Source organism: Chionomys nivalis, chromosome 25 (assembly GCF_950005125.1).
Source record: "Chionomys nivalis chromosome 25, mChiNiv1.1, whole genome shotgun sequence".
Taxonomy (NCBI): domain Eukaryota; kingdom Metazoa; phylum Chordata; class Mammalia; order Rodentia; family Cricetidae; genus Chionomys; species Chionomys nivalis.
This window is the reverse complement of record NC_080110.1, coordinates 35,361,502-35,386,119: the sequence shown is the minus strand read 5'-3', so window position 1 is coordinate 35,386,119 and position 24,618 is coordinate 35,361,502. Positions and strand designations below refer to the sequence as shown.

Below are 24,618 nucleotides of genomic sequence, written 5' to 3'. Positions count from 1 at the left end.
TATATTCTGTTAAACCATTGCCTGAAAGCAGCTTCTTTATTCATTAGCCAATAAAAGCAACACATATCCAGAAGGACTCCCACACCACCCATGGAGTCCAGAAGAGGACACCAGATGTGTGCTGGGAATTAAACCCTGGTCCTGTCAGATAAACAGCCAATGCTCTTAACCACTCCATCCCCCAGAATATTAGTTAGGGGGGAAAATCAACTGACAATACATTTTGTAAAGAAGCCTAGGGCAGGAAGGTAGTCCCTTTAAGAGGAAAAGTCCCAAACCCTCCCAAACCCCATTCTAGAGTTGAAGGCTATCCAGAGCCAGTCCCCAGCCAAAAAAAGCTTGTTCCAAAACTTTGAAAAAAAAATACATATATATATACATAAATATAAAATAAATCATAAATAAAGACATACAAATATCAACTAACAACTTCAATTTTTAATAATAGAAACAATTTTGCCATTCCAGACACAACTTCAGGGGAGAAAAATCTTCCCTATAAAAATAAAACTTAAAACTCATCAACATTATAAATATAGCTTTTAACTTCTAGATTTCAAATGCTCCCCTGCAACTCCGCCCTTCATTTAACACCGTTCGTTCGGGTACCATCACATGCCGGAGAGAAAACAGCATTCCAGTAAGGCTTGCTTTCATTTGACAGAAAGGCTGGAACACCGCGTGACAATAAAGATCTCTGGCCTCCGGGGCTCTTCTTCATGCTTTAGAAAAGCCGCTGTAGTAACCAGTGTTTGGGAGAACAGCAATCTTCAGGAACCCGGAACGGGCAGATCTTCACCAGTTTCCGAGTCACGAGGTGTAGTGCACATGGCAGCGAGCGAGGTTCAAACGAACACAGGTGAGGATTCCTGCATCACACAGTCTACTTCAAGTAAAAAAAAAAAATAATAAATTCACAGATAGCCATCAGCTACTACTTTCGGGTTCTAGCAGGGTCTTGAACTGAGAAACGAACGCTTCACCAACTCTAAGCTTACTTGGAGGAGTAATTAGAAGACCAGGTGGTTGGCGACAGCAGACACAAACCCAAGCCCCAGTCTCAATAGTAAAACCAGCACAGAAGCCACGAAGGGTTCCCTGAACAACAAAGGCGAAGGGTTGGGTGACGGTGTCACTAAAGCCTCGCTGACGCACTAAGAAATTACATGCAAAATTAAACACGATGTGCCATCCATATTTTATAGCTAGTTCTATGTTTTTGTGTTTTATTATTTTTTTCCAACTCTTCCTAATAGCTTAGACGATTGTCTCAGAGCTGTGGAGCATACCCTGCACTTGGATCTGCCCCACAGGGTGACAGCCTCTGACAAGTCAGGAGAGCCACTGCGAAGGGACAGATACTCACTCAAAGGCACGGTTCATAGAAAGGCAAAGAGCTGGAGCACCTTGGAATTTCCAAAAGAATCCATTAAGTCTCACCCGTTAACAATTCCTTGGGAATTTATAAACAACAACAGAATCTACCTAGACTCAAAGCAGAGCGCCGGTGAGGCCCCTCCGGAAGCCCAGCGCACCGCTCCCTCTGCTCTCCCATTTGCAAGCTGCTGCAGAAACTGAGGGGACGGCCCGTCCTCAGGAAGGCTTCTATTGCACATGCATTTCTTTGGTTGGAAGGAACACGCACAAGTCTGTTAAAATAGTTCCAGAATGAGCGGCTGCGGTGCTGTCAGCGGGGTGTGGACTTGCCTTCCTGGGGGCCTTAGTCAAGTCTCTGCGAGGCAAGGATGTGGTAGGATTGGCCTTTGATCAGCATCCTTGTCCTCTACTTTGTAAGAAGAACACTTTAGAGGGACAAAGGGGACACCAAAGGGGGAGGGGGAGGGGAAAGGAGAGGTGGAATGAAGGGGAAAGAGAGTGATTGTCAAAAAGTTTGCTGTGAGCCCTGGACTTGATACATCTTCTAGCTAACAGCTGAGGGTAAACAGCTGCCCTTACCTAAACTCCTTTTTAACTGAGAAAAAACTCTGGGTGGGGGGAACTACATTTAACAGAGATCAGTCATGGTCAGGCCCCACCTACACCTACACAGAAGCTATACCCAGAGACTATCCGCTCTACACCAGCAGAGTCGGTGAACTGGTGCACAGATGCCAGGTCTAGCCACAGGAGCAGGAGGCCTACCTCTGGATCACCACAGGGCCAGCCGCAGGGGGGCCTTCCTCGGGATCACCTCAGTCAAGGGTAAATCCACCACAGGCCAGCTGCAGTTCATGGACCCCTCCTTTGGGCTCAGCTCCTAGCTCTTTGGCTCTAACCCCACACTTTACCACTAAATCAAGCAATCTTAAAACATCAACCCTGAATGCTTTTAAATGCTTTTGACTCCTTTACGAACAAATACGCCTTCCTCCTCTATCGCTAACTCAGAAGCCGCACCACCCTCCCAAGCCGAGGGCTCTCCACTCTCTCTACCTTCCCAACATGCTCTTTACTTTCTTCATCAAAACTCTTACACAGCTTTTCCCAACCCCCCAGAGTTCCTACATTCCTGTGTCTTTCAGATCATGGAGCAGACTGTTCCGAATGAAGACAACCAAGCAGGCAATTTCGCCGCAGGACAAGTTTGCAAAGACCGCTTGTTAGTATCTGCCCACCCTGAAGCCTAACAAAGATCACATAATCAAAGTAACTAGAAGAAAACAGGGAATCGACCCAGAGTTCATTCTTCCGAGCACTCCAGGATGTGCCCGAGGACCACAGGCTCACAGCTTGCAAGAGGTAACGTCGCCATGCCAACAGAACAAGCTTGCGGAGTCCCTTGTGCCAATCGGTGAGGCGCAGGATGCTGTGTGTGCGGGCTTTGAGAACTGTGTCTAGAGAGAAAAGAAGAAGGCCCTAGCATGGCGGGCGTGGAAACAGCTCTCTGAGCAGGGGCGGTGCCGCTCTTTCATGGTCCGAGCTGTGCCTTCCTGACAGGAAGCCCTCGCCTTAGCCGGGCTTCCACACCTCGCCCAGGGCTTCCTCTAGCTTCTGCCGGTAGGCTGTGTAGCGCCGCTTCAGGCTCTGCAGCTGCTCGTCCTCCTCCTTGTCCAAGATGCGCAAGAAGTTCTGCAGCTCTGGCAGGCTGAAGGCTTCCCACTGTGGGGGGAGAGAGAACAGGCCGCGTAACTCAGAGTCCGGAAATAATTACTTCAGTTCCTTTTTTCCCCAGAGACAAGGTTAGCTACGTAGCACAATCTAGCCTTGAACTCATGATCATCCTCCACCTCAGCCTCCTGAGTGACTCCAGGCCCTGCAGAACACTGGCTATCAAAAAGTGGGGGGTACGGTTGTCCTCAGCTCCTAGTCCAACCCTCCAGAGATCAATTCCTGGTGTCTGCTGCATCTTCTTCCTCTCCTACAATCTTTTTTTTTTTTTTTCGGTTTTTCGAGACAGGGTTTCTCTGTGGCTTTGGAGCCTGTCCTGGAACTAGCTCTGTAGACCAGGCTAGTCTCGAACTCACAGAGATCCGCCTGCCTCTGCCTCCCGAGTGCTGGGATTAAAGGCATGCGCCACCATCGCCCGGCTCTCTCCTACAATCTTAACTCCAGGTTCTCTCCTGCTCCCTTGCCACGCAAGGCTCTCACTGCACCCCTTAGAAGCCCTGTTCACAATCCAGACTGAAATGACTGTTGCTCCTTCCCCGGTCCCTCACCTACACCTGCCCTGCGTGGCAACTGGCTGCCTCCCACTACTCGGCGTCTGTTTCCTGTCCCGATGACAGCGGTCTGGTTCTCTAACAGAGTCTCTCCCCACAGCAGGTACCATATCGCACACGCACCCAAAACGCGCACACGCACGCATGCACAAAACGGAGTGACGACAGTGAGATGCTTCAGTGCTAGCACTATCTCTTATCAAGCTGATGAGTTGATACACGCGGAGAGATCCAACTCCTGCAAGCTGCCCTGATGTCCACATATGAGCCGTGCCAAGCACATGAGCACTGTCCCCTGAGCTCTATGCCTGTGTTGTGGTACACACACCCACAAACACATATCACACATACACATAATAACAATGACGATACTTTAAAGGAAATATTTAGTGTCACTTTATAGATCATTCTGATTAGAAAAGCTAGAACAATTAGAGGTTTGCCTCAGACCGTGTCCCCCGTCTAAGCACAGTGCTGGTCTCTGCCGGCTAAGCCAGCAAGCCCCTTCTCCCAGCCTCGTGAGCTGACGCTCTCCACACTTCTGCTTTTTAAATTTTTATTTATTTTTTATTTTATGTGCACTGGTGTTTTGCCTCCATGAATGTCTGTGTGTGAAGGTGTCAGATCCTCTGGAACTGGAGTTATAGAAAGGGGTGAGCTGTCATGTGGATGCTGGGAATTGAACTTGGATCCTCTGGAAGAGCAGTCAGTGCTCTTAACCACTGAGCCATCTCTCCAGCCCTCACTTCAAACTGAAAGCTCACAGATGTCCTATAGGGCAGAAAATGTTTTCCAGTGAACACCCCAGGACATCCTCCCCTGGGGAGAAGGGTGCTCATGCCAAGAACTCCCAAGTCACCCACTGCATGCATAAAGAGGGAGGCGGACTCTGAGGCCCGTATGTGCTGGGTTTCCCTTTATTTACTGTCAGAAGGAAACTGGCCTGGAGTCTTTTCTCAGCAGCAAAGGGACGGGGAGGCTCAGCTGATACGGGGCTGGGAGGAGATTAGAACGGCTCTCCGCACAGAGCCAGACAAGGAAGAATTATTTCCTCCGAGTCCTGAAGAGCACCCGGCAATGTAATGGCCTAAGAGAATTATACTGTAAGCTAACTTGGGGATCATTCCAGGCGACTCCTGCTCCCTCCCGCCCCACCTCCTTGATGAAATAAAGCAGGCCAGCTGTTCTGTGGCCACTGTCAACAGTTGCTCGCTCACCTCTCCAATTTCGTGTTCTCGAAGGACAAAGCTCAGCGTGTCAGTTCTGGGCCCTGCTACCAAGCGCAGGTAGAGCGGGTGCTCCCGGTCGGAGAGCTTGCAGGCATACACTGGGGAGGGAGACAAACGGCCTGTTACAGAGGACTCCCCCACCCCACCCCACTCCCGAGACTCTATAAACCCCAAGGGCCCACGGTGAACAAACCGCCCAGGACACACGAAGCCTTGATGAGGAGGAAATGAGTTTTAAAAACAAAATAAAATAGGAATTTGCCCCAAAAGATTTTGTCCTTCCTGTCAGAAAGGAGACAAACTTTTGGGGGAAAAAAAGAGGAACTTAACCCCTTTAAAAACAATGAAATTATCTCAACCAAGCAACACGAATCCCAAGCTCTAGGAGCAAGCCTCTTTGTAGATTAAGAACCAGCAGCCAAGAGAACCAGACATTGTCACACGGATATGGCGTGTCTCTACACAAATGCACTCTAGTGTCTAAAGATATGCTAGCCACAAGGATGACAATTTGGGACACGGCCACTTTAGACTGTGTAGCTGATGTCCAGCTGAGAAGTTGCTGGCAAGCTAAAAATGTCGCCAGACTGTCCCTGTCCCTTGCTACTTCAGATGGAACTTCACCACAGTTTGCTGGTGTCTGCTCGTCCTCCACCAGGCTGCAGAGCCTGTGGCTTCGGGAGGGCCGGAGCTGTCGGGACTGTGTCTAATGAATGGCACATCCTCAGAAGGACGCTGTGTGTCAGTCACCCTGTGCGCCAGGTCAAGCTCAGCACATCTTCCTCTATGGCTGCTGCGGGCTTTTCCCAGAGCCAAACCGGAAAAAGCACAAACAGCTCACTGCTATTTGTTATACTTCCGGGTTGGCGCAGAGTGAATCATAGACACCAACTTCCTTCGAACGCCTCGCCCAGGACATCCCATCCCATTTTATGAGATAACCTAATATTCTTTCTATCCACTGGGCATGAGCATAAGTTCAGATAGACCCTGGGTCAAAACACCACTTACTCTTTTCACATGTGAGTTGAATGAATTATATGTGTGTCTCTTTGCCCATCACACCACGTGTGTGGGTGAACTTCAAACGTGAAAGCATTACTGAAGACTTCAACTAAAAAAGTCTTAATTTTTAAAAAAAAAAAAAAAGTTTTATTTATTTACTATGTATACAGTGTTCTGCCTTCATGTATTCATACAGGCCAGAAGAGGGCACCAGATCTCATTACAGATGATTGTGAGTCACCATGTGGTGGCTGGGAATTGAACTCAGGACCTCTGGAAGAGCAGCCAGTGCTCTTAATTGCTGAACCATCTCTCCAGCCCATTCTTTTGTGTCCTGAAAGGTATTAAAATCCTTGCCACCACACCCTCACCAAACCTGCCCCTCCGGGCGTGCCAGCAAATCTCCCACACGTGCCTACTACTAGCAGCCCCAAAGCCCCTCAACCACCTGTCAGCTCAGAGATACAAGCAGCCAGGAATCATAAAGATCCGCCTTGAGCATGTGGCTTCCAGTCTGTCCCTGGGCTCTGATAGTCTGACACGGCATCTATCCGCTGCCCTTCTCCTAACGAATACAAGACACATAAACAGAGCGGACAGACCGCTCCCCCTGGACGCATGGCCACACACCTTGGTCTTCCCTGTGACATCGCTTGTAAAGTGCAAACTTGCTGGGGCTCTCCGTGACCAGAAACTTCTTGAGCAAGGCCTCGATCACTTCTCCCACGGTGTTTGTACTGCTGATGTGAAGAGTGTTCACACACCCTCGGCTGCTGGGTGGGGGTCTCCCGGGGTTGGCTGGGGTCTGGGTGGGTTTGCAGAGTTCCATCTGCACCTTAATGAAGCCAGTGTAAATCCCATTTGAGTTCTGAAGAAGGAAGAAAGGTCACGGTGAGTGTGTAGGCAGGACAGGAGTGCATTAGTGCGTCAAGACAAAGGGGAAGGCCAACAGTTCTTTGCTGGTCTTCTCTCAACTTCCCAGGAGAGTGCAGAGGGCTTCAGTGGGGGATCAATGCAAGGCCTTCGGAAATGCAGGGGAGGAAACACGCTAGCCCTGCAGCGCTGGCCCTGAGGTTTGAGCTTCTGAAGCCTCGTGTGCTGGGCCAGCACCCATCCGAGAGGACACAGTCCTGTGCGGCACATGTCTGCCAGACCAGAGCTGTCCTGAAGCCCGAGGGTTATCTCCGCTCAGTGCTGGGCATCTCCCACCATCCTCCAGAGAAGGTCGGAGCGAGGGCTCTGAGACACCAAAGGCAGCAATGAGCGGACACCAGGCAATCAGGCTGGCTTTACTCCCAGTGGTAGTGAGGTCACACACCAGATGACCTCTTCCCCGAAACTCTGTTAGCGTCATCAGTGCACAGCATGCGGTGCACACCAGGCACCTTTAAAGCACACCCAAACCATGGGAATTATAGGCACGTTCACTACAAACAAGGGGTGGCCACCTCTTAGCTGTCGCAGTACTTGACAGTCTAGTCTTCACTCTATAAGAACACACCACTATCATGTGGATTAAAACTAATTAAAACTAATCGGTCTTATTTAATAAATACCGTGTGGGACAACTTTAACATCTTCTATTTCTTTTCTTCAGGATCAATTTACAAATTTCCTTGTTTGTTCTGGTGCGTGTGCTTCTGGCCTCCAAGGGCACCCACGCTCACATGGACACATGTGTACCCTGACAAAAGGGAGGTGAGGAGGGAGGGAGGGAGGGAGGGAGGGAGGGAGGGAGGGAGGGAGGGAGGGAGGGAGGGAGGGAGGGGGGGGGAATGAAAGAGGGAAGCAGGCAGGCAGGCAGGCTCGCAGTTGGATGAACAAAGGCTAACTTGGGGTTATCTATCCCACCTCTCCTTCTGGTCGTTCTAAGGCCACAGGAGAGGTATCTTTCATCACAGGGTCCACAGGTTACAAAGTCCACCTGGGCCTGTTTTAAGCAGGTCACTCTGTCCTTTCCAAGATCTCTGCCAGTTCACAGGCAATGGACTAACAGACTAGGGGCCACAGCTCTGGAAAAACGGCACCAGTGGACAACAAGCGCTGCAGAAGAAGGTTGCTAAATGGAGGGGGAAGTTTAGTTCAGTCTGGAGACGTCACGACGGCAGCTTTGCTGTCACCTCAGTTCACTGGCACTAAACCCTGACTCTCAACTTGTGTGTCACACGGTGTGGGACAGTGTTGTAGATACTTACACCTGACCTTGAAGGAAGCTGAACATTATGTACCCTGTGCTATGTGGACAGTCAGGGCAGATTGATCCATGGGCAAATGCTTCTGCATCTATTCTACACTGGGTAGAAATCAAAGGAAGTCTCAATAGAATCGTAGCTACTTCAGATATAGTAGACAATGCCCAGATATCCCCTGGCAAGGAGGAATCGCAAATCTACTAAGATAAAATTAATGCATTTCCCTTTTAAAATATTAACGTGCGTATTGGCACGCGTGTCATAATGTGTGTGTCTGGCACGTGTGTCACAGTGCACAGGTCTGGGGGTCAGAGGACAACCCTGGAGTAGTTTTGCTCTTTTTCCTCTCCGTGTGCAGTCAAGAGTCATCATAGGCTCATGCAACAAGTGGCTTCGCCCCGAGCCCTCTCACCAACCCAAATTTCGCCCTCTGGGGGGGGGGGGGGTAACGACACTAACACAATCATCGCAATCATCAATATTCAACCTCAGCTACAAAGAGATTCAATTTGAAAATTGCAAAAATATTGTTTTCCTGTTCTACAGACCTTGACTGTTAATTGTTACTAGATTAAAATAGACAAATCATACTACTGATTTCTTTGCTTTTTTTTTTTAATAGGTTTATATATTATTTGGTGTGTGGCTATATGTGCATCCACATGTGCTCAGAGAGGTCAGAGAACTCTCCCATCTGCTCACTGTAGGGTCTCTGTCTCTCTCGTTCCAGCTGCTGCTCTTGGGTATCCAGGCTACCAGACCCAGAAACCCCACCCACCCACCCCAGACAATTCTCCTTTTTTCTGAAGGGGTGTTGGTATTACAGACGTGTACCACCCCATCTGGCCTTTTCTTGACCCCATCTGTCTTATGGTAAGAGCCAACTGAACCAGGAAGGACTTACCAAGGTCATCTTCAACTTGTCTGTGACGGCTAAATTGTACTTATGGACTTTCTCTTTGATTTCCTCTTTGCTGAGGTAATTGTGAGTTTCCTTCTCTTTCTCCACATCCTAAAAAAAAAAAAAAAAAAAAAAAAAGATTGTGTCATGCACGAACAACATAGGGGAGAAAAGGCAGATGAACTAGGCGTCTACAATCCCACAAAAGAGCAGCAGGCGCATTTCCCGAGACACAACACTGCTCTATTTCGCCTTTAACACCCCAGGCTCACCCACCACGTGTGCCCCTCCCCCATTCCCACACTGAAATGAAAACAACCCACCAGCAGCTGAAAACAGTGCTTCATTAAACAGCATTCTGCAAATCTCCCTCTGGTCAATTTCCCTTCTGCAAAAATATCATTCCACACAGTACAGACACTTCGACTTCAAACAATTGCTTATTTACATATTTATTTCATTTTCTTCAAGACGGAGTTTCTCTATGTAGCCCCAGCTGTCCTGGAACTAACAGAGACCCGCCTGCCTCTGCCTCCTAGGGGCTGGGATTAAAGCTGAGAGTCCCTGTGCCCCGTTTCTAACAATATTTAAATGTATTTATTTTTTATTTATTTAGTATACAATATTCTGTCTGCTTGTATGCCTGAGGGCCAGAAGAGGGCGCCAGACCTCATTACAGATGGTTGTGAGCCACCATGTGGTTGCTGGGAATTGAACTCAGGACCTTTGGAAGAGCAGGCAATGCTCTTAACCACTGAGCCATCTCTCCAGCCCCTCTAACAATATTTAAAGATGCGTGTCTAGAACTGGATTAACGTTAGGGTCGCTCCAGCTTTCCAGTCAATATTAGCAATAAGCACAGCAGGGAATGATGCCAATCAACCGCGCTAGCCATCCACCTGTCAAACCATGCACAACCTCCCTAGGCCAAGGCGCAAGTGACCAGCACCCAGCACCCTGCCTATTTTTCCCCACACCTCTCTCTCCGTATAACCAGAAAGGGCAAAAACTGACCGGTTAAATTCTCTTGTGATCCTTTAGAATTTACTACTAATTTACTGCCTATAAATAAAAGACCGAACATCCTACCTAGCTTTATGTCAACTTGACACAAGGTAGAGTCATTTGGGGATAGGCAACTTCAGCTGAGAAAACGCCCCCTCAGACTGAACTGTGGGCAAGCCCGTGGGGCATCTTCTTGATTGGATGACGGATGTGGGTGGGCCCAGCTCATGGTGGGCGGTACCTCCAATGGACTGCTGGGTGAACACTTACTCCTCCAGAGTTCCTGCACCCTGATTTTCTGGGACAATGGACTACATGTAACTCTAAGGAGTAAATTCTCTCCTGCCCAATTTGCCGTTGCTCAGAATCTCACCCAGCAGTGCAGACCCTAAGACAGCACAGGTGCAGCCACGTAAGCACGGTGCCTGGGTCACACGGAACTCTCCCAGCCACCCAGCAGAGCTAGCATAATTACTCCAGAGCCCAGGTGAGACCGAATTTGAGGATTTGAGGAAGTGAATTAATTTGGAAGTCAAGAAATTTCGCTGCTGAGGAAAGGCCTGAGCCCAAAGCCCAGCTGTCTGGCAGCCTGTAAGTCTCCACGTGGGCACTTTCATTAAGTCCTCCCCCGAAATGAGCTAGCTAGTCTCTCTGTGGCTTAGAGAAGAACCAGGAGAGGTTTGCAGTTACCAGAGCAAGCTCTACCTTGCTCCGGGTCCTATATGTCATTTCCACTAAACTGGACTGGTCTTCAAGGCTCTGGCCTAGACGAACACTTGAAAATGTAAAGACCATGTGTATAGTCAGATTCAAGCTCGAGGAGTGGATTGGAATTAAATTTGAATGGTTTCAGCTGGCCGAAGCTCACCACGCTCACGGTTAGATATTCTCCAGGCAGGCGGCTGTTCCATGGTGACTCCTGCGTGGCAGTGGATCAGGAATGGCCACTATGGAAGCCACGAGCGGAGAGCCACCCAGCATATAAAAAGGCGCTTAGGCCCTAATCAGGGTGAAGGGCATCGACTGTGACCATTTCCAGTTTCTGCACTGGCCTGGCACAGTGTAGAACCCAGACAGCACTGGAAAATAACCAGCACGGATAATATGCCCATCTCTGTGGCTCCGTGGGCAAGCCGGAAGCCCGCCGCGAACACTGCCAGCGCCGATGTGGTCCCCACCGCACTCCCGGAACAGTTTTATATTTGTTGTTACTGTGGGTTATTTTCCCAAAGAGGACTGGAGAGATGACTCAGCAGTTAAGAGCACTGACTGCTCTTCCAGAGGACCCAGGTTCAATTCCTGGGACCCACACGGCAGCTCATAGATGTCTGTAACTCCCGTTCCAAGGGACCCAACGTCCTTATAGAGATGTGCATGCAGAAAAAACACCAATGTACATAAAATAAAAATAATTTTTTAAAAAGGAAAAAAGAGATTTTCCAAAAAAAAATTCTAAGGAAATGTAAAATATGTAGTTCAAACTGGGCACGCCTTCCACCCTAGCATCTGGACAGGCAGGAGGATCTCTGTGAGTTCCAGGACAGCCAGGGCTACATAGTGAAACTCTATCTCAAACAAAACAAAAAAACAAAAATGTAGCCCATTCCTCCTTGTCGTTCTTTCCAGTCGACAACTAGTCAGTCAATGGCCACAGCTGACCAGGGAATGAGGTAGCCTTGTCTACGCATTCAATTTGTGTTAACTGCCCAGAGGCCTTCAAAGTACATACAATTATTCCTGAGAAGACAGGGTAAAGGTCATTGCCTCCTCCATAGACACCAAACTCCTTCTGTCCCTTATAAAGAAAAAGGCACGGGATTTGCAGCTAACTCGGTTTCTCTCCCCACACAACTTAGACATCTCCATGTTATTTCCCACCACTAACACAATGCCAGCGCTGCAGAAACAGTTGCCGCTGTGTTGTCAGAGTAATACTAGTGAGGAAAAAAATTCTGTGCAGGGGCTGGAGAGATGGCTCAGAGGTTAAGAGCACTGCCTGCTCTTCCAAAGGTCCCGAGTTCAATTCCCAGCAACCACATGGTGGCTCACAGCCATCTATAGTGAGATCTGGTGCCCTCTTCTGGCATGCGAGCATACATGGAAGGAATGTTGTATATATAATAAATAAATCTTTAAAAAAAAAAATTCTGTGCAGATTCAGTAGCGATTGTAGCTGGTTGGCTGAATCCAGAGACAGAGACCACGTGGGTTCAAAGGGGTGTGATAACTGAACGGCCCAGTGTGGTGGCACATGCCGGAATCCCAGCACTCAGGAAGAGCTAGCCTCGGCTACATAGCAAGAGACCGCCTTTAAAAAACAGAAAAAAACTAAAGAAATAGCTGAGGGGTAGCAAGCACGAGGCTTTGCCTTTGATCCCCAACGCTGCAAATGAGCACCCGGCTAACGGTGTGGGGTGATGGAGCAGGGACAGGAGGTACAGAGCATTCTACCCCAGGGCCTCCTAGGCCTGTCCCATCACTTCCTGCTAGATGCCGAGTCTGTCACATCTGAAGAGCTCCTGACCTAACAGCAACAGGTCCGCAAAGATCTAATCTGATGCTGTTCTCTCTAGTAAGACCAAAGGAGGGACATGGCTTCATCTACGGGATCAAGGAAGCCAATGGCCCCAGACCACTGGCTGCACATAAACATACTGCGTGTGTATCCTGGGGGCTTCAGCTGGGTGGGATTCCAAGGAAAAGAAGTGAAGGGGCAAAGAGTCAATTCCCAGGGGCAGCCTTGATGACACGGGCTAGAGCCCGCCCCTCGGCCCCCTGGAACCAGGAGCCCAAGGCACTGAGAGGAACATCAAAAGAGCAATGTCCTCAGGACAAGCCACACAGGACCACAGAGGAGGAACTCAGAAAGGTTATCTTTATTTCTCAGAGATTAAACCAAGGAAAGAGAAACCATTTAGAGAGTTGGAGTCCATGACCTACAAGACTCCTTTCTGGGCCGAGCATATCATTGTTCAAAGATCAACAGGACAGTAAACCCTGGGAAAGCAGAGCACTTCCGAGCAGGGTTTTAAAAAATAATGTGTGTGGGGGGGAGGGGAGGGCTACTTAATCTTATCACATAGGCGTGTGCCTGGGGGTGGGGCACGGACACAGGGACTCAGTAAAGCAGGAGCTGTCTCCATCTCTGGGTGCACGTTACCTCTGGGTAGTCCAGGTTGAATGTGCCTGACAAATTCAGCTGCTTCAAGCACAATTGCAGATGGGAGGGAAATGACACTGATTCCAGGTAAGGTCCAGACTGAAGGACCCTTACCCTGGCGAGACTTCCAGGTTGTTTAAGCCTGAGAGACTCTTGTCTGCCAACCTGGGGAAGAATTCTTCCAAATACATGCACAGCCCTGCAGGAGGAAGGAAACGCAACCTTCCCTCAAAGAGGTGGGAAGGAAAAGGGCAAAGACGGGGTTAAGCCGTGGCGTGGCAGGCGTGGCACAGCACAGTCTATAAGCAAGACTCTCACTTTGGGGCAGGACAGGGAAGGGCAGAGGCATCCGCCAGTGAATAATGCATGGTTATTGCTCTCGGCAGCCGGGGAGGGGCTGGGGCCACACCCCAGAGCGGCTGCTGGGCAGGTTATAAGTCATCTCTGTCTGAGGCCACAGGGAGAGGTCTGCCAGCCAGTGTGCCCAAAGAGCACAATTTGGGTCAACCTTGCTTCCTGGGTGGGGCCACATTTCCAGACTGTTTGTTTTCTCACCGGTGAGACACATCCACCTCACAGACACAGACAACCTGCACCCAAGGTGTGTTCCCATAGGCTCATGAGTCAGACTTTTCCAAAGACCCCTACAGGTCTGAGAGAGGGTCCGCGAACAGCTTCTGTTTGTCTCGTTAACTTTGAAGCTACACCTTCACAAAGCTCAAACCATAATGAACAAATACGAGTGGCTTCAAAAGGGTAAAAATAAGACAGATGCACAATCACTACCACGGTTTTAGCTTAGCGACAGAATGTGAATTATGGTTTAGACATACTTAGGTCTGAAATCATGGCTCTGCCTCACCCTAGCTGTGTGACCAAAGGTAAGTTTTGTAACCTCTCTGAGCCCTGGCTTTCTCATCTCTGTGAAATGTGCAAAAACAATACCTACTTCATACCACTGAGAGGGCACAGTGCCGGCCATCACTGGACAATTATTTATTAGTGCCCACTGGCGCCAAGCTCCGGGCCAAGCTCCCGTCAAGCTGAGAGAGGCAGTTGTGATTGCCACCTCTTCCCGGCCAGCAGCCTGCTCAAGTTTGCCTTGCTCCCTGTGCCCCACCCACACCTGCCTGTTTGACTGTCATCTGCCTTGGCACCACAGGCCTCTAAGATACAAGGCGGCACTAGGGAAAGAGGTCACTGCAGAGCGCTTGTGTGAGACACCTGAGGTCCTGGGGAAAAGCTCAGCGGGGAAACTGCTCTCCAGGCGAGCCTGAAGACCTGAGCTAGATCAGCGCTCTGAGAAAGTTGGGCATGGCGACACACACCTGCAATCCCAGAGCTTCTTTGGTGAGATGGAGACAGAGACAGGAGGGCCCCTGGACATTGCAGGACAGCTAGTCGGGAATGTGTAGCAGCAATCAACAGAGACCCTGTCTCAAAACCACTCAAGGGAGGCCTCTATCCTCTGCCGCTTTGGGAGTGCTCCAATGCCCACAGGCACACACACAAATATTAATTAAACAAAAATTAAAAGAGAAAAGAAGGATAAGGAAGCTACAGACCTTCTTCCCGGGGTGCTGGAGGAAGAAAAAACAAAAACAAAAACAAAATCAAATTTTCCACAGAGTAAGGAAGGCAGACTACCAGTGCATGCTACGACCCCCTTCCTCACGGCTCTGACAACGGATGAGGTCTGGGTCCATCCTGCAGCATCAGAGGGTAACCTGACCAGGCCGACAAGTGCTCTCTCTGCACACTAGTCTGAAATCATGAATTCCTGCTTTGCATTTCACCCCCAGTTTTGAAAGCAGGCTACTGCCCACTGATGTCTCAAGAGCTTGGGCTACCCAGTGGCACAGAAACACAACAAGTCCAAGACTTATGATCACACACAGACTGAAATACCTAGTGGCGCTCATCCTCAAACAGCACAGTTCCTGGACAGTGCGCTCTGACTGCCAGTGGGATTCAGCCAGTTACGGTGAGTCCAGGTCCTGACTCCTAGAGACACATTCTGGCCAGGCGGGGCTCCAGCAAGGAAGCAGAACAATGCTCCGTGGGGCGTGGTGGTCAATTTCGATTGTCAGCTTGGCTGGATAAGGAAATGGGAGAGCACTAAGGCACACTGTCTGGAGAGCCCCTCCTACTGCAGTCCTGGAGCGTGCGAGCGAGAGAGTTCTCACTGGCTGTGGTGGCGCTTGCTCGCCTTTTAACCCCAGCACTCCGGAGGCAGAGCAGAGAGAGGCGGGTGGATCTGTGAGTTCCAGGACAGCCTATGCTACATTGAAACCCAGCATTCCCAGTGTCACCCCCTACCCCCAAAGAAACAAGTTCTCCGGGAGCAGAGCAAGCAGAGGCAGGGCTGATGTGTTTAAAAGTTCTTTTTTCTAGGAGGTGAAAGGTCCCAGACAGGACCCCATATCCCAGGCTAGCTGCAGACTTGCTATGTGTATGGCCGAGGGAATCCTCCTGCCTCCACGTCTAGTGCTAGGGTTACAGGTACGCCTCACGACCCCGAGTTGACTGAAAACGTGTTGAGTTACATGCTCCGAAACTGGGCTCTCAAGTATGACAAGCAGTAGAGAACCTTGGCGGGAAGTCTTTTTAGGTGTACGACATGGAGACCCTGGTATGGGATGAACACAGAAGGGGCTGTCACACAAAGCTAACACGTAAGAAGGGCAGGATGGCCCAGGTCTGCATTTACACTGAGGAGGCAGAGCACAAAAGTGTGTCTAAGAATCAGCTTTTCAATGCATACCATGTCGTGTTCCGGCCAATCGCAAGCTAGGAGCCGCACGGAGCTTTGGAGACTGGCATGAGGAAAGGAACTGCGGGGCTTTGAAGGGCTGCAGCGGGCTGTACAGACATGGGTGCAAACAAAGGACAAGGCAAGAGCACCAAGAAAACAACGTGAACAGACGTGTAAGTGTAAAGACGGGAAAACAAGCAGACCCAACTGTCAGATTCAGAACAGCAGTTCCTGGGATGCTCGGTGCTGACCTGTGACCCTAGAGAACAGCTGATGGGGCTGGAGAGATGGCTGCTCTTCTAGAGGATCCAGTTTCAATTCCCAGCACCTGCAGAACAGCTCGCCCCTGTCTGTAACTCCAGGTTCAGGGGATTGACGCCCTCACACAGACACATGTGCAGGCAAAATACCAATGCACATGAAATAAAAATAAATAAATCACTTAATAAAAAGTAATAATAAAAAAAGAACACGGCGCCGGGCGGTGGTGGCGCACGCCTTTAATCCCAGCACTCGGGAGGCAGAGGCAGGCGGATCTCTGTGAGTTCAAGACCCGCCTGGTCTACAAGAGCTAGTTCCAGGACAGGCTCCAAAACCACAGAGAAACCCTGTCTTTAAAAAAAAAAAAAAAAAAAAAAAGAACACGGCTTCTGTGTTCTCATGGCTGCAAACCCACGGGTGCCATGTTCAGAGATTTGGTGCCTCTCTCGTGTGTGGTCCTGGCATACTGATTTGGACTGGCCCCTCTGGGACTGCTGCCCTGCAGACGCGACGGAGAGTTGTTGCTCCATTTCCAGTCCTGTGAGGACTCAGGAGTCTATCTTTGAGTTCAGCTTGTAGGCGGGTAAATCTCCTCTGCACCTGTGTGTTCTCCTTGTCAACCCCGACCTAGTTGTCCCTGCAGTGACAGCTGTGCCCCCCCCCCAGCTGACAGGTGCGGGCCTCCAGTAGTAGCAGAGGAAGCCACGTGACCTGTGTCTCCTCTCACCCACACCACCACATCTTCCAAGATGCCCGGTGGCCTTCAGAATGCTATAGGCTCTGGGAAGTCCTGGAGATAAAAATGTAAAAACACCCAGCCCAGAGGAGACTTTTAACAACGTTGTGAACACGCTATGGTGCTCATTTATTGTGACCTGGTGAGTACTGTAAGCAGGGACGTATTTTTTTGTTGTTCCTTCATTACACACCCAGGCTGGCTTCAAACTTGCCACCCACCCACCAGCCTCAGCCCGAGTACTGTGGTGACGGTGTGTGTGATGACAGTCCTGTGTCTATTCTCTGGGGGCTACCATACACCTGAAACACATCTGTCATTCCTGGTCATTTGAAGCATCCTACGGCTACTGATTAACAGTCAAAGTGACACCAGGAGAGAACATTGGTGGCTATTTTAAACTATTCATTAAAAAAAATTAAAATTAAACTACAAAAACAAAACCACAGCAACTTTCTAAGGATGGGTGTGTAGCCGTCTTAAGTGCTGCAGAAGAGAAACAAGAGCTGTGCTCCGACCACCAACTCAGCCCCTGTCTGTCACCACCCAGTGCCACCCTGGCAGTCCCCTGCTCCTCACCTCATGGTTGCCTCCCCCCACCCAGGAAGCCATCCTCACCGCAGCAGCCCATGGGTGCGGCCTGCGCTACACACATACAGGTCCAGCATCCTCGGTACCTTTTAAGGCTTCTAGCAACCCTACGGTGTTTTTAAATCTTTTACTCCTACGACTGTCTTCCACTAGCTGGGTCCTGAACAGAGGCAGGCCCTGTCCTCCACACAACAGACCTGGTCATGACTCTGGCTGCAAGCCTGCATTTGCAATCTATCCTCCCGCGTGTCTTGTCAAGCAGTGTGATGTTCTCAAAATGCTATAAAACCGCAAGCGCATACAAGGCCTTTACAGTATCAGACGCGCAATGTTTTACATGCTCCGCTATCCATCTGCGGCATCAAGGAGCAAGAGGTCTTCAAAGCGTGCCCCTTAAGTATGCTGGCACAGCCGGGCTGCGAAAGCAGGTCCCGGCCCAACACGTTAGTAAGATTGACTGCAGTTGTGATACACATTAAAAGGCTTCATTTGGGCCTTCCATGACCTCACCCTTTAAAGCCCTGGTTTCCACTCCACCAATACCCTATATGGTTGTGCTTTTAAAACTGGGTCTCGTGCCAATCGTCAAACAGCCACTCGCTCGTTTGTCTGGAGCCAGAAAACAAACTTGGAGGTGGACCTGTGGCTCCAGGAGTGCCCCAGCTGAGGTCCCAACCTCGAAGCATACCAGATGACACTCAGCCTTAGAAGGCCCCGTTGAAATGTTTCTAAGGGGGCCAACTAGATACTTTCATTTCGGAACGGTGACACAATTCGTGGCCGATTTAACTTTGTTCACATTTTGGGTGAACAAATCAAGAGGGGAGAGGCCATGCACACAGAAACCTGGCTACACTCACTGCCTGAGCAACGGGCAAAGGATGGAGGTGGCAGGTGACGTCAGCTCTCGGGCAAAGGCCAGAGGCTTTCGTAACATGCCAACTCCAGGCCTCCGTCTCCCTGATGATGACCCTGAACTAAGGTCTCTGTCACCCCCTGCATTATCTAACACTCTATTTGACCTGCCTGCAACGCTCCCCTAACCAAGTACTATAAAGTGTGCTGGATATTAGGAAAATTAACCAAGAAAATGAAGGTAAGAGGGTGCCTGAAGCCAGGAAGGAAGGGAGCCACACAAAGCCATGGCAATACACCTGTTGGCCCGATTACGGTTCTCACTGGTGCACTCTGGAGGCCCCTGGAGTCATCCAGTGGCCACACAGCACCAGCTAACGGCAATTACTACCAGGGCTCAGGAGCCCACTCAGTGCCCGCCCCCACGACAGCACCAGGGAGACTGGAAGCTTTGGTGGGTCGGAGTCTGGAGGTGGTGTCTCATGTTGTCACAGCCTCCACGGAACTTTTGAAGACTCCGTGGTTAAGGGGAGGTTCTGGGGAAAGGGAATGGAACAGGCTCCTTTGGAGGCCGGCCAGAGAGGAATGCTGTGACCTGGAAGGCAGGTGGGGCCTGGCTGGGAAACCCTGAAGGTGTCAGCTGCTCCACCACCAGCAGGAATCTAAAGTCACCAGAGGTGGGCAGACAAAATGTGTGGCGACTTTGCCAGGTGACACCTGATTTAAGGAGAAAAACAAAAGAAGTCTTAATAAAATCAGAAATTGGGGTTAAATAGGTTGTTTGGTGGTGACCTGGTTTTGGTTCCCACCCACCAACATGAGGGCTCATAACCATCTGTGAACTCCAGTTCCATGGGATCTGACGCCCTCTTCTGGCCACTGAGGGCACCGCATGCTCACGGAGCTGAGGTAAAATGATCTGCACCAGGCTTATAGGAAAGGACGATGCCGTCTTTCCTTCTCCTGTTACAAGTGTAAGCTCCCACTTCCAGGTTCCTGCCCTGCTTGAGTTCCTACCCTGACTTCCTTTGATGATGAACTATGGTGTGGAAGTGTGAGCCACATAAACCCTTTCTTCCCTAACTTGCTTTTTGGTCATGGTACATCATCATAGCAATGGAAATTTTAACTAAGACACAGAGTCTCCAGAGTTGATGTCAGTGGATTGGGAGCCTACACACACACACACACACACACACACACACACACACACACCCTGTCAATCTCCTCACAATTACCCAATTACTATCTCACACCCTTCACAATCAGATAGAGAGCACGCAGAGCAGCTGAGACCCTGTGCTGAGCACAGAGACCTGCTCGTGGTTTTTGGAGCCTGAGTTATTTTTGCCAAAGTAGTCAATTGAGTGTGTGGTGATCTGAGCGCGTGGTAATGCTATATACTTGGCAACTAGAGAAGTCATACCTGGCTATGACCAAAGAGCTCATTCAAAGACTGGAGAACCATTTCCAGCACTAAGAAAATGGCGAGAAAGCTGGGAGAAGGGACAGCTGGATCTCTGAGTTCAAGGTCTACAGAGTGACTTCTGGGACAGTCAGAGCTACACAGGGAACCTGTTTTGAAAAACAAGGAAAAAAATGAAGGAAGAAAGGAGATAAAGAAAAGAGAGAAGAGAAGGAAGGAAGGAAGGAAGGAAGGAAGGAAGGAAGGAAGGAAGGAAGGAAGGAAGGAAAAGAGAAAATGGCTAGATACTGTCATACCCTAAAAAGCACCATCCTGCTCATGGAAGGATTTCTAAATGAAAGGAAAACCAGAGAAGACATTCTACCAAACACAAACTCTGCAAAGAAAGCCAGCCTAGTGGACAGAGGGCTTGCCTGGCACGCAGGTAGCCCTGGGTTCAATCCCTCAAGACCCATAAGCTGGACGTGGTGGTGCATCCTTCAATCCCAGCACTCAGGGCACAGCCAGGGGCAGGAGCTCAGTGTTATCCTTGGCGACTTGGCAAGTTTCAGAGCAGCCTGGGAGACCTAGCAGAAGTGCCTAAATATGGAAGTATGCCAGAAAGTTGAGTGTTTGCCCTTTATCTGGGGAGATCTGGAGAGAAGCCTCCCTCCTTCCCTCCCTCCTCTTTTTCTGTGGAAAAAAAGAAACATTAAAAAAATTACAAACACTTCAAAAACCTTCTTCAGAGTCTGGATGACTTAATCGGAGAAGAAAAAGTGAACCACGGGGTTAGTGGGGGACTTTTTATGCATAAAAAACAAATAACCCTGGAAACAAAAATAATCATAACACAACTGAGCATTTGCCAGTAAAACTGAGTTCACTTTCATGTGCCAACTGCCCCCCAGAAGAAACAGAGGCACTAGCCAGGCAAGGCTGACAGCCAGCTGCATACGGAGACCTCAGGAACAAGGAGCCCGTGACAGCAAACAGAGTTCTTAGAGACATCACCATGACAGGGAATTAAAATCAGCTTATCAGCTTCTAAACACACGTGTGCACACACAGAGAAGTCAGGTGGAGAGACGTCACCGTGTCAGTGAAATAACAGCTTCATCAGCTTCTAAACACACACACACACACACACACACAGATCTCAGGTAGAGAGATGTCACCATGTCAGTGAATCAAAACAGTTCCATCAGCTTCTAAACACACACACAGAGAGAGAGAGACAGAGAGAGATCTCAGGTAGAGAGATGTCACTATGTCAGTGAATTAAAACAGTATCAGCCTCTAAACACACACGCACGTGCACACACACGTACACACATTGATGCACTCAAACATTCACACAAAAACACACATTCATACATGCATGCACACACAAATACACACTCACACACGCACAAACACACACACACACACACACACTGCCAAAAATAATAGTTGGCTCCTAAAGTCACACAGCTGAGCAATTTACAAATAAAGGCTGCCCACAGCTGCCCCGAGAACGGGGCTGCCTGTCTGTTTTTATTAGTGTTTGTAACTGACACTGTCTTTGCAGCAGCGAGGCTCTTCCATGCTGAGGTTTCATTTGCCCTCCTGCTCCATTTCCTCCTGCAGTGGTGTGCACAGGAAGCTCACAGTCCAGGGGAAACCAGCTCCACCTCAGCTCAGGGGGACAGCAGCTGGCCCTCCCCCACTGCTCAGAGGGTCAGCCTACAGGAGCAGGGGAGTGCTAAACCCTGGCTGGGTGGGAGGTATGGATGTCCCGGAAAACTGTGTGCATGGAAGGACTATGTGTCTCGGCGGGCGGGCACCTTCAAAGCTGCCCTTCTCTCCGTGCTAAAGACCCAACGGGAAGCCAGCCGCTGCTAACACCAGCAGACAGTCAGCAAAGCCACAAACACAGGATATTCTGCGAGGCATCGCCTGAGCAAGTGTCCCCAAGGACACAGGATGCTTCACTGTGGAAGCGAAGGAAACGCTAGGCCAGGGACGGCATCCAGGGCCATACTCCTTCCGCAAGGATGTCAAGGTTCTGTCTTTCTGCCTTTTCAGCGTCAAGTCAATCTCCTTCCCGGGGGAACTAGTCCATGGAGTGCTCTAACAGGCAAACACAAGTAAGCTTTTCAAAGAGGCACTTCAGAATGTCCTGTAAGTCAGGTATTAGGATGAGAGACATTTGTCCCCCAGGGTCACCCAGGCCCTGTTGTTCAATTCCTGCCTACAAAGTCAACTCCAGGTGAGACTGAGTAGGTCTAGGGAATACGTAATATACAGAATTCCTTCTCTTTAAAACTTCACTTGCTTAGGAACACTTTCCTTTCCCTTCCAAATTATCAAAGCAGTAACGGCTACGTACCACTCTACCGTGAACAACTCTCCAGTCAGAGCGCTGACACAGCATGAAGCCGTGGGCTGGTGCAGAGAGAAACACACTACGTGTCACTACAGATGCTTCGGAAGTGAGGTGCCAAGCAGAGGTCCAGGCCACTCACGGTACACTGTAACCCACCCACAAATCCCCGCGGGAGGACATCTGTCCCCACCGTAAGCTGATGTCACAGGTGAAGACTACAAACATGAAGCCTGGCTGACTCCAAAACCACGCCCTTCTACCAACTGGCCTCTAAAAGCCGAGGAAAACAAAACAATCGGTTGCCAGATAACCATGTGGCACGGGAAAACACTGCCTCACCACGCATGATTGTCACCCCCCCCCCCGTTGCTGAGCAGGATCGAACCTAGGACCTTGTGCATGCTCGGCAGGCACCCTACCACTGAGCTACATCCCCAGCCACTTGTCCAGAGACAAACTGCTCTTCATGTCAACGTCATCTGTTATCAGATATGAAGATAACTGGGGCTCCATGTACCTTATTCCTGTCTTCTCAACCGGCTACGGGCACAGGCGGGGACATGGTATAAAATGTGGTCCTTTTTAAATACCCAGCATTTGGAAAATGGAATTTGTAAGACAGAGGTTCTATTAAAATACAAGTTAGGACCCCACTCCCCAAATGAAACATATGGACATGGAGAAACAACTGAAACGTGGCGAGCCTAGAAATCGACCAGTGAAAACCATTGACCAGGCATGACCACTCAAAAAATTAATGTGTGCTTGAGACTGCACAGAATACCACTGCAGATACCATTTTAGAAACAAAAAGAAGCCTTAGAAGTAGCCAGTGCAGCTTGGCATGCTGGCGCATGCCTTTAATCCCATACTCAAGAGGCAAAAGCAGGAGGATTTCTGAGTTCAAGGCCAGCCTGGTCTACAAAACGAGTTCCGGGACAGCCAGGACTACACAGAGAAACTCTATCTTGGAAGAGAAAGGGGAAGGGAGTAAGAAACCAGTGCACAGTTGAGGCAGACGGCAACGCCTGCCCTGAGCAGCTGCACCTAACTTCCCAAGCAGCGATGAGTCCTAATGAGTAACCCCGCGGGGCCACGGAGCTTCCAGCTACGTTCCCTTCCCACCTTCGATTCCTTGATTTTCGTGTGAGAAAGCAAATCTCTGTGCAGACACCACCAACAAATAATATTTTGCTTCCTGCCGCGTAGTTAATGGGCCAACTTTGCCCCCCCCCCACAAACACTGACTCGGCACAAATCCTTTAGCAAATGGTTGCCCTAGGTACAGACATACAACGGTGAAGGACGCATGGGTTCAGGCTCAGGGCTCAAGCGGGACACAGAAGTGGCAGGGAGGGGTGAGGGTAGCTACACCAGGAAAGGCCCCATGCGGATAGGGCACCTCCATAAGTTGCCCTGTGCAGTCACTGGTTGGCTTCTTTATCAAACATGTCATCCGGCACACAGAAACCCAGAGAGGAGCCAGGACAGCTAATGGAGGGCTCTGGAGAACCAGAACACACAGCCCAAATGGGCTAACTTTAGACAAAGAAAAAATACTTAGCATGCTGCTAGAGGGTGTTTTTAGATTTTGTTCCAGGTAGCCATCATCAAACACAATCGTTCAAAGTAAAAAGGCAAAGAGAAGAGAGTCTAGAAAGCTACTCCGTATTTGTAGTGCTTGGGGTACAAGCCAATGTTAAGGAAGGAAGAAGGGAGGGAGATGGGAGGGAGGAAGTGAGGGGGAGGGAGGGAAATTAAAGGGAAAAAAATAAACAATCTGCCTGCCTAGCTGGTGCCATCCCATGCCAACACCAGAACTATTTGCTCTGGGTGGGGGTGGGGTCAAGGCGGTGGCCCTTTCTCACTGTTTATCTTGAAAAAACATTGAGTGATGTAAAACACACATGAGCAGCAGCAATCAATTAAGGAGACCGGTGCCACCTACGAACAGGCTTAAACATTCCCTAACCGGGGCAGGCCTGGGCTTCCCTTACCGACCAAAGCTGAGGCCAAAGCAAATTCCAGAGTTCAGCTTCTGCTCTCTGAAAAAGACACCAGCCTTGGAAATTTAGGCTGAACTACCTCGAGTCCGACCAGCCCTGCGGAGACCACTTCATCACCAACCCAGAGTCATTTCCCAGAGAGCCTGCCCTCGTCCTCGCCTCCCGCTAGCTGGTGAGCCTGAGAGAAGATCACTGCCCATCTTCAAATGGCCAGTGTTGTTCCATGACACATACCAGTCATGTCTCCTTCCCACTATGCCACAGAGATAAGTGAGTCCCCATGCTATGTAAGGTGCTTTAGGAAGACAGAGACAGCCCAGCCCACCCTCTTTCTAACAAATTCTTAATAATGAATTAAGCCTCGATACAATGTGAAAAAGTAATCTTGCGTCATATAACTCAGTGTAACCACTGCCAAGTAACTGAAGTCTCTTGCCAGGTGGTTCCCCACTGGTTCCAGTTTTTGGGGAGACAATGACATTAGCATCAG

At 49.7% G+C, this 24,618-nt stretch overlaps 1 protein-coding gene across 1 annotated transcript in view; it reads right to left on the bottom strand.

Moving 5' to 3' along the window:
* Nucleotides 1-418: 418 nt before the first annotated feature.
* The window catches only part of Rassf3 (Ras association domain family member 3), a 59,784-nt gene continuing 35,584 nt past the window's right edge, over nt 419-24,618 (bottom strand). The window contains exons 2-5 of the mRNA XM_057757907.1: nt 8,990-9,097; nt 6,524-6,761; nt 4,877-4,986; nt 419-3,099 (exon numbers count right to left, since the gene is read on the bottom strand). Coding sequence (XP_057613890.1) covers nt 2,950-3,099; nt 4,877-4,986; nt 6,524-6,761; nt 8,990-9,097 — 606 coding nt within the window. The 3' untranslated portion in view covers nt 419-2,949. The remainder of the gene's footprint in view (nt 3,100-4,876; nt 4,987-6,523; nt 6,762-8,989; nt 9,098-24,618) is intronic.